Below are 10,478 nucleotides of genomic sequence, written 5' to 3'. Positions count from 1 at the left end.
CAAAAATTTATGTATGAACTCTTCCCACGAGGGTTTGATCTTAGTCGTAAGAAAGACTACGTATAACCTCTTCCCATCAATGGAGGTTATATAGATTAATATTTTCAGTGGTGCTTAATTAGTAAGTATAGGAGCAAGTTGCCCCGTTGCTCCAAATCTTGATGATACAGAGTCTACAGCACCAGCAACCTGAATGGCATTGATCTTAATTTTTGTACACTATAGTATTATGCAGGTTCTGAACAATAGCTATAAACCTGAAGCAAAAAAAAAAAAAAAAGAAAGAAAGAAAGAAAGGTATCCCCTACATTAATGCTCAAGATCCTACCAGTCATCTCTGTTTTTTTTTTTTCTTTATTAAAACCATTTTAAAGCACCAACCTTGCTGTCCTATGCTTTGATGTCATAAAACCCTAGCGAAATAGGATACTGATCTGGCACTGCAAGCTTGCTTTTTAGTTTTCAGGAGGGCAAAATAAAGTTTGAGCATCACCTACACCATCAGACAGGTTTTTGGTAAGTGAAAGTTCCTCAGAAGTATTAGTTCAAATACAGAAAAATAATACTAAACACAACAGAAAAAACCAACAAGTTTTGGTGCTACAGTATTGCAGTAAGCACAAACCAAATCGAACACGTGTTTATTATGTTCCTTAGACACGTCTGAAAGCTATGATGCACGAAACACCTTCGTAGTGTCATTTCGGTGTTTTCAAAATATTTCCTGTATCGAAACCTCGAGAAATGCAAAAAAAAAAAAATAAAAAATTAACTGTTTCGTAATATTAAAAGACATAAAATATTTTGAATTCTGTCTCTAACTCAAATTTTTTAATTCTTTTCCAAAATTTATTTAAATACATTATAAAATTTATGTTTATTTTTAAATTGAATAATATTTTTTTATATTAAAAATTATATTTACAAAAAGACTCATACATTTTTTTATTTACATATTTCCTATTTTTTTTTAAATATTATTTTCTCGTTTCCATTTCATATCTCATATAGTTTCGTTTCCATTTCTGTGCTGCTTAGTCTCAAAGTGAAAATTGTAGGACACTTCATTTGACACGCTTGACGTACATGTTAACATGCCTGTTGTGACTGATATTGTTGGGGATAAAGCAGTTTGCTATTATCGAAACCCAACAAGAATCTGTGCACTTGTGCAGAAAGGGTATTCTTAAAAGAGGCTACAGGTTCAAAGCTAAGATGGTGTTTAGTTGAGAGTTTACCAAGCACATTGCCTTCTCTTAGAGTGAGCAAGAGTGGCATTTACTAAGTGAGCCTAAGCGTGAATTTCACTGATTACTGGAAGCCAGTCTGCTACAGATGAGCAACAACCATAATCTTATTTTTTGTTCTTTTATAGCATCAATTACACTCATAAATGGGAGATTTTAAATTAGCCAGAAATAACATAGCATAAAAGCTAAGAGCAGACATCAATCATAAGTAAGTGCAAACAGCTAAGGCTATCAACACCATAGAACTGATCTGAACAGAAAATAAGATAAAAGGTTTGGGACATTATATGGAGAGAAAAAATCTCAGGATCAAGGAACATGCATGACTAGCCAATTTGAAGGAAAAAGAAGATAGAAGTACTCACTCTACATGTTAGGGCTACCTATGCTGTAAAAGCTCCTGCCATTTAGCTTCCAGTTCTTTAAGGTTTCTGACCACAACTTGGACTTTCACTGACAGATGTTCATTGTGCTCTTCAACATCTTTAGTAAGAGAAAGTAGCTGGTCCCTGTATGCTGCACTTAGTCGTTTCTTTACTCGCAATTCTGCAGTCAATTCCTGAATTTTTCTATCTTTCTCGTCCTGCCAAAAGAATTGCACGAGCAGATGAAATGAGGTTGTCGATAAGGAATTAGAAATTTCAGGCTGAAAAACTATGATGTCATAAATGGTTCGTATCACATCATATCCGGAATTATTTTTTATCCATAACGTACCGAACATTGAAGTAAAAGTAAATGATTCAAGCGGAGCAATTATATCTTCACTTCTTGAAGCAATATCTCCAAAATTCTCATATCTTTTGAATAATGCAATATGCTAGAAATTCTCGAGTCCTTCATTAAATTAGCATTATTATTATTATTATTTATCAAAGTGGCATTGGATTGGGAATTTTTACTAAAATAACATCAGATGTTATCGAAGCCTCAACCAAACAGACCTACCAGTCCAAACTGGCTCGTTTAGCGCTGAGAGAGATGATAAGCTCATAATTATACACATTTTTATACCCTTAAAGTCATAATTTCCATGTACATTTCCCTACATTTTGATTGATATTGCACTTAAAATTATAAATTCATATTGTAGGGGCAAATTGGAGAAGATTTGTGCATTTGGACAAAAAGGCATCACAAATTATAGAAAAGGCTCAAAGATTTCGGAATAGATAAATTTCCATGCAAGCCACACAAATTCCCACATGAACAGTGGCCTAGAAATCCGGATTGCTCAACAATTCATATCAGGAAATTCCCTGATTTAACATACTCCGGTATTTTTGGCATAACTTCCTGCTCCGATATACAAATGACTTGATTTTTGCGGCAAATTAAAGCTAAGAAATAGGGCTACAATCCATATGTTGACAGGTCAACACAGATCTGTTCACATCTAGGAGAAAATTTGACCACAAAAGTCCCTTTTGTGACAGAAAAGTGCAACCAAGGATTGGAGAAGACATACATCAATCAGCTAGGGTTTTCATCTAGCAAATCTTGCAAGATTCCGGGTTTCTTTAGCGTTTTCTTGTTTTTATTTTAGTTGTTATTTTCGATTTTTATGAACATGATCAAGATGTTGGTTTTCAATATGTTGAACATGAGTTTCTTTTCTTTCTAGGGTTGTAATGGATCCTTTGCAATGAAGTTCGTTTAATTTCTTGATTCTTAGTTATGATTATCCCTATTTGCATTGTTTACTTTACTCTATGCTTAATGCTTGCAATTGATTGGCCAACAATTGGATGAATTCAGATTCTTGGGTGATTCTTGGAAAAGATAATTTGAGGATAGACTCTTGAATAAAGTGACATATGTTCACGTAGGGTAGGAATATACTTATGTGCATTTGCAATCTTGATGAATGCTTGATCTTTAACAAGTTCTTTTAAATTGATTCACGTAGGAATATCGTGTTTGATTTAATCGAATATACTTTTCAACTATTTGGAAGAAGTTGTTAAATACATTAGTGCATTTGATTGACAATGGTGTTAGTGATGATTTAATCAAGATTTGAGTTAATTAATCAAGTGGATTTGCTAGGTGAAGTTATTACCCTAGGTTGTTATTCATTAAATTTTTCTAGTATTTTTCCATCTGTTTACAATCGGTTTACTGGCATTCTTCAATTCAGTTTTTAGTAAGTTTAGGTTAATTAGCAACTTTCGGTATTCATTATCCAAATAATTTTGTTCCAATACAATTTTAGTACTTAGTAAATTTAGTCCAATTCTCTGTGGGATCGATCTTTGAATTTTATTCACTTTATTACTTGTTGACAGTGTGCATTTGCACGATTGTGTTGAAAAGAATACAAGAAGAAACCAGCCAATTGAACTGGCGGGTCTCCACAAAAGAGAGACCCAGGTTTTTGGCAGACACAGACAATAGTAAATGAAAAGTCCCAACCACACACAACACAAAAAGGAAGTTGGCAGGCACAGACAATAGGAAATAACACTGGTAATCACTCACCGGCTTTCCAATACCAAAGGGAACATAATTGTTATTTAATCACGTGTAGAATTTGACACTTCATCATGAAGACGAACAGAACAATCCAATAACATAAAATTATGCTGGGTTGGGCAGCATAGAAACCCGCCAGGCTAACTGGCAGGTCTAATGCTGCACTCAAACAATTTCCGAATTTCTTTGTGTTGCACAGACCCATTAGTTATACTGGTCAGTCCAGCCAGAGAAAGACCTGCTAGTCCAACTGGCGGGCCTCCCTCAGCCCAGCTCAGCTTCCACCCAATGCTAGTTTGGTAAAATACTTAAATAGGATGCTAATGTCATAAATAAGAAAAGAAAACCAATTTAATTAAAAAAAGACCCTTTTCTCTTCTTTTTTATCTTTCTTCGCCTTCTCTCTGTTGAAACTAAGGTCCACAATCTTGACTGAGCATGATCAAGAGAAAGATATCCCTGACACCAATTGATCCAGAACCCAAAACAAGAACACATGAAAAAACTAAAAACTCAATCAACAATCTCAACTCAGATATCTCAATAATATCAATAATCAAAGGCTACCTTCAATTACATCCTAAACTACTATATATAGGTAACTAATAACCATAATCCTACTCTAATTTGGATTTCATAATCCCATTCTAATTAGGATTGTAATGGAACCTATTAACTAAAGCAAACAAGAGAAATAAAATAAGAAATAGTAATTCCTATTTCAACGCATAGAATAATGATTTTCATAATATTTGCTTCTCTATCCTACATCACGTTAAGTTCTATTTCAGGGAAAAAATAGCCAACTTCCCTTTAGAACATCAATGTGGTTGATTGCTATTCAGTTTGCATAAGTAGACCAATCTGAAGTATATGGCAGACTTTAGTCATTTCCTTTTCTCCAGATAGAGAGAAGATTCACAAGATGAAACCATACTTTCATAAATAAAAAGCCTAAAGGAAAATAATTAGTAAGCATAAAACTAACAGTATTTTTTCTTTTTTTCAGTGAATCTCGGATTCTCTTTTTCAAACTTGTGATGAGCAATTACAAATAAAAGAATAAAATAAGAAAGCAATATGAAACTTGGACACTTGTGCGATATATGTGTCTCAAAGCATCTGGTGAATGTTACACTTTGCATGTATATGGCACTGCACAGCCGTTTTTTATTCTCAAGATTTGTTATATCAGAGGAACATTTGTATTGTTCTTGAGTCCAAGGAAACCTAAAAGTTGGCTCAAGATCATTACATTCAGATTAAACATCAATTATCCTACTGCTTATCGTTGTCTTCCCTGAAATTACATATTAATTATAGTTCCGTAATTGTTTCAAGATGAAGTACAGTTCCTGCAAGATGGAAACCTGCTTCAGAAGAGAATTGCATGAGTACAACATGCACTTGGTATTGGCCCATGACTCCATAAAACATTTTTTTTAATGCCTATAACTTAATGGATCAAGGAAAAGTTTGTAATGTTTTATGGTTGAATGAGACAAAATGGTTGGCTCAAGATCATATTCAGACATGGACAAGAATTGAACTGAAAGGGCAAAAAAATAAAGAATTAGAAGGTATTACTAGTACTGTTAGATCTTCAGCTATCTAAGATGGGGTCTTCTATTTGTAAGAGAAACAAGAAGGCAGCACTCATTCGAAATGTTTTGACGGGGATCATTTGGAGAAAATGCAACCAAACAACCTCTCCAGGAACTAAGGAATCTTTGTTTAAGTTGAAGAGGGGACTTTTCTATGTTTTGCATGGTGGGTTTTCCATGGCTTAGATCCATCCTTAATCATTCCTCTTTGGATTTTGCAGAGATTTTAAACTAAATTTATGGACAGGAGATATAGGTATTTATTTTGATCCTCTTCTCTTCTACATGAATGGTGTCCTATAGTTATCTCTTTAATATATTCTTTAATCTCCTATATCATATATATAGAGAGAGTGAGAGAGAGAGAGTTATTTATGTGAATTTTTTATAAAACCAAAATAGAGGAAGGATAACATAAACACTATGCCTTACAGAAGACATGCCAGTGGATAGAAATGAATGATAATCTAGCATTCATGCAGTTCACTCCACATAGTGGGATAAATGTTTGATATGGCAGCGGCGGTGTTGTTATTGTATAAATATAAACACTACATAATATTGAGTAATTTAAATTTTTTATTTCGAAATAATCAAAAGGGCGAATTTTAAAGTGGGGCAAACATGTCTTAGTAGGTACAGAAGATGTAGGAAACTCACAGGAGCTCGGCGTCTCTTTGGCAATGACACAACCAGAGGATGATTGTGGTCCCTCACAAACTTCTTAACAACCCACCTCCCCGGCTTTTCTCTCTTCACTAGAATCATTGCTGTACAACCATCTCGCCGTCTATTACGTTTCTGAATTGCAACTTGATCGGAATTTCCATTAGGGGGACCTTCTCTACATCCAAGGCCACGGGAAATAATTGAACCATCACGCTCTGACTTTCGGGAAGACAAAACACGGGTCACAAATCCCTCCCGTGTGGCATATTCTTCATAGAATATTCTTGCAGCTTCTTCAGAGTCAAATACCATTCCTTCATATGGTCCTTGATTTCTTTCTGATTCACATGAAACCAATTCCCTTGCAACAGAAGTTTCTGCTGTACTGGCTCCATCACCCATTTGGTTTTGCCTGTCCACTAAAATCAATACTGACAATTATTATATATTTTACCATAAAAGTACATAAAAATTGAATACTACAATATGTAATGTATTTCTTAATTGAAATGAATAAATTTAACAATTTTAATATTAATATTAATTAATATTAAGATATGAGTGGGTCAATATAGTCAATAAACCAACTATACAACCCGCAACATCAAATCTGGCCAGAGTTACCCTGCCTATTAGCCAGTTATTTTTCTAAAATGGAAGAACCGTAATATTCTTGCACAACAGCAAATATTAAAGGGCATAGCCTAGCCAGGATCTTGTTTAAATAAACAAATAATGACAATTAAATAGTTCATAACAGTTTTCACTGTAATGAGTATTATGATGCAAATTTAGGCACGCAGAAGAAAAGTGAAGTGCATATGTTTGTCCCAATTAAATTAGGGCCTCAAGAAAAGTCCAGTGCTTCGTAAGTTTAATATCATGCATCCAACATTACCGATCAGAGAAAACAAGTCAAAGGTGTGCTGTACAACACATTCTTTTCAAATTATGCATTTGCGGGGCAGTACTCAACTCACCCAAAAGAAAAACAAAGCACAACAAAAAATAGCATTCAGCATACAGAATTAAGTTATGAATCTTCCATTGGGACGTGAGACAAACCAACACTGTAAAATTAAGAAGCATCAGAAGTTATTGGTTGTCCCAGAAAACGCATCAAACCAAACCAAACAGGCCGTGCAAGGTTCAGCTACAATAAAATTGTACGCAGGCTTCTTCTTCCTCTCCGTCGAATTTCTTCAAAATCACTACGGATCGTCTAGCTATGCGATTCAGAATTCACGTCAGTCCTCATTTTTCTTGCATTTCCTCAGCAAACAACCAGGCTCAAAACTAACAGGCACAAGAAAGGCAGCAATTTTCCATGCCCAAAGCCCTAAATTCACGAATGAAACAGATCAACACACGTGAAAAGTTAGAAGGGAATGCAGATCAAAGGTCTCGAAAGAGTCGAATTTAGGGTTTCCGAGACAGAAATGCGATCTTGATCCCCACAGACAACAAACAACACAACATGTAGACACAGAACGAGAAGCTTACTCTGAAACTGAAACTGTCAATGCATTCAAGCTCCCAGCACCGATTGATTATGGGGAAACACTGGGACTTGAATCTCCGATCGCCCAGAGAAAGAAGCGTATTAGAAAAGGGAATTTGTTTGCAGCTACGCGAGAATTTGATCAAATTCCCTTTTGATGAACTCTGAAAGTGACGGTTACTTCGTTTATATTAACAATGGAGGGTTCATTCTCAAGTATATCTATATTACTATATAAATAAATATTAATTTTTTGTATTATTAAAATTTGTTTATAAACTTTTTTTTTAAAATCTTATTCAAAAAATTAATTACATAAATAAATATCAAGTTTGATATCGGAGCGATCGTATAGTTGTGTTAGGGTTTTTCGAACCAGAACTAAAAAACAAAGTTAGTTGCAATGTGATGTATGATTAAAGATTTGTCCAATATTCTATAAATAACTCTAATTTAGAATACATATCTTTAAAATCCTAAGTCTTATTTGAAGAAGGAGAGGCAAAAAAATAATGCTTTGGAGAGAGTCAAAAATGGACACTAGTGCAACATTCCAATTCTTATCATTCAATTGGATGATTTAGTTTTTCTCATATTTTTTATTCATACGTTATGAGGTTAGATTTGTGTTAGTTTTGTTAATTTGTGTCTTTCATTGTGGTTTGATTTTGTTTCTTTATGATTGTTTGAGGGATGCTTTAACATAATCTATCAAAGTTTTGTAATTTTTTTTATAAATATAATTCACTAAAAATAAAATTTATCGCAACTTGTGAATGTTTTATAACAACAAAAATACGCTAAAACTTGTATGAAGATTTCAGATGGTAATTGTAGTTTTTTTTTTTTTTTTTTATTTACGCTCCATCACTAACGTCCTCGGTCACCCCGTCCCTGAAATTATACTGAAAAGGTAAATCGAGAATATGCCTTCACTAGCCAGGGCTCAAACATGAAACTTGGAGCCCAAAAAGTAACACCTAAGAGATTCTTCCTTTGCCAACGGAGATGTGCTTGGGGCTTAATCGTAGTATTTTTTTTTTAAATTACGTACTATCACTCGCACCCCCATCAAACTCGTCTCAGGGTCATCACGAGGGAGATAAATTAGGGATGTGTATAGGTGATCAGGGTTTGAAGTTGCGTCCACTGACACTTACCAAAGATCACTCTCAAAAAAATACAGATTTACCTCCCTTAGGAATCGATCTCACATTGGCAACCTCCAGCATGATTTTACAATCCCCTCATTTGCCACCCAGCTGTGCCCTTGGGGGCCTGATCGTAGTCCTTTTTTTTTTTTTTTAAGATTATGCGCTATCACTCGTGCTCCTGTCAAACTTGTCCCAAAATCAACATGAAGGAGATAAATTAGGGATGTCTCTAGGTGAACAATTTTTTTTTTTATTTTTTATGTTTTGAAGTTGCATCTATTGGCACTTATCAAAGACCACTCATAGAAAAATACAAATTTTGTTTCCCCAAAAAATTGATCCTACACTATAGTCTCCAACATGACTTTACAATCCCCTCATTTGCCACCCAATTATGCCCTTTGGGGTGATTGTAGTCATTTTTTTTTTTAAAATTACTGGCGATCATAGCTTTTTTTTTTTTTTTTTAGATTAGGCGCGATCATAACCTTTTTGTCCCAAAAGGTGAATCGCTTACCTCAAGCGCCCCCACACCTGGCCCGACAGAATATAAGGGGGTTAAACATGGTGACTCAGTCGAGCATAGTGATTAAACTAGTGTTCACTGCGCACAATGAGTCCCTTTCATTTTGAGAAATTACTCTCACACTGTCGCTAGTGAGACTTGATCCTTGATCCTTATCCCAAATTTTATCTTAAAGGCACTTTATACCCCCAACTATAACCAACTGAGTTGCCCATACGTGCGCAATCATAGCCTTTTTGACTTGCCCCAAGGTGGTTAACGGGAGAACTTGATGGAGAGAAGATGAGAACCTCTTCCATGATAGTAGAACCTCATATTTTGTGGCACGTGACAGATTGAAAGGGCGATTGGCAGATGCATTTAATTATCTTTAAATAATTTTGAACTTTTAAAACAATTTGACTATTATACTACAACTTGTTTTATTTAAAATTGTCCTAAAAAATTAAAATTTAAACTGTTATCAAATGTCACCAATTCACTTAAATTTTTTTTTTTTTGCACTCACAGGCTACTCCTTTAGTATATATAATTTTTACTTAGTATAGATATTTGAAGTTAGATTATTTCGTTGAATCAAAAATTAAATATTAAATTATTATTGATTTTACTTTACTCCATATATTAATGTGTGTTGACGCCCAAGCACATATATATATTTTAAAATTTATATTAAATAAAAATAAATTAATTTATTAAACTAATCTACACTAAATCGAACCATATCCATCCAACCTGTTAAGTAATCGGTTTGGTTTGGTCTTTGGTCGTTAAATTAAAAGCTTTTTAGTCTCAATTTAATTCAATTTACCTCTGTCAAACACTTCTATATTTAACTTAAATTTTTTTAAATAAAAAAATAGTGAAGTTATGATCATGAGCTTTATAAAATTTTAAAAACTGACACTAAAAGTTAGAGAGGTGATAATTACTTATCATTAAAATCAAAATGAGCATTCTTTAAGACAAAGATGGGTGAAAAAGTACATTATAAGTATAAGATCACTTGCAAATGATAAATGTACATTATAAGACCAAAGGGTGGTTTCAAAATCTAGGCAAATTGTAGATGATAAATGTACATTATAAAGTATTTAGATAAAATTTTCTTTCTATAAACTGTGATAGAACAAAAGAAGGTAAAATTAAATTAGTTTGCAACAAAATTTGCTGCTGTGATGCACACAGAAGAAAGAAAGTATGAGATTGCTTACCTCCATTTCCTATAAGCTTTGCACTTCATGGTAAAGTAGTGTTGAGTCTGAATCTACCCTTCCATAGAAAGAAATATAGTGAAAT

The 10,478-nt window shown here is 34.0% G+C and overlaps 1 protein-coding gene across 2 annotated transcripts; it reads right to left on the bottom strand.

The window, feature by feature from the left end:
* Positions 1–174: 174 nt before the first annotated feature.
* LOC127811365 (protein FAR1-RELATED SEQUENCE 2-like) lies at positions 175–7,686 on the bottom strand. Of its 2 annotated transcripts, none has more exons than XM_052351142.1 (5): positions 7,502–7,686; positions 7,023–7,337; positions 5,990–6,417; positions 1,616–1,833; positions 175–493 (listed from the first exon to the last, which is right to left on the bottom strand). In XM_052351142.1, the coding sequence occupies exons 3-4, from the start codon at positions 6,398–6,400 to the stop codon at positions 1,630–1,632; spliced, it is 615 nt and encodes a 204-aa protein (XP_052207102.1). In that variant the 5' UTR covers positions 6,401–6,417; positions 7,023–7,337; positions 7,502–7,686; the 3' UTR covers positions 175–493; positions 1,616–1,629. The 2 variants fall into 2 exon arrangements, with proteins under 2 accessions (XP_052207102.1, XP_052207101.1); XM_052351141.1 differs by having other exon boundaries at positions 7,064–7,337; positions 7,502–7,684.
* Positions 7,687–10,478: the final 2,792 nt, after the last annotated feature.

Source organism: Diospyros lotus, chromosome 10 (genome assembly GCF_014633365.1).
Source record: "Diospyros lotus cultivar Yz01 chromosome 10, ASM1463336v1, whole genome shotgun sequence".
NCBI lineage: Eukaryota > Viridiplantae > Streptophyta > Magnoliopsida > Ericales > Ebenaceae > Diospyros > Diospyros lotus.
The sequence above is the reverse complement of the archived record's forward strand: the minus strand, read 5'-3'. Positions and strand labels throughout refer to the sequence as shown.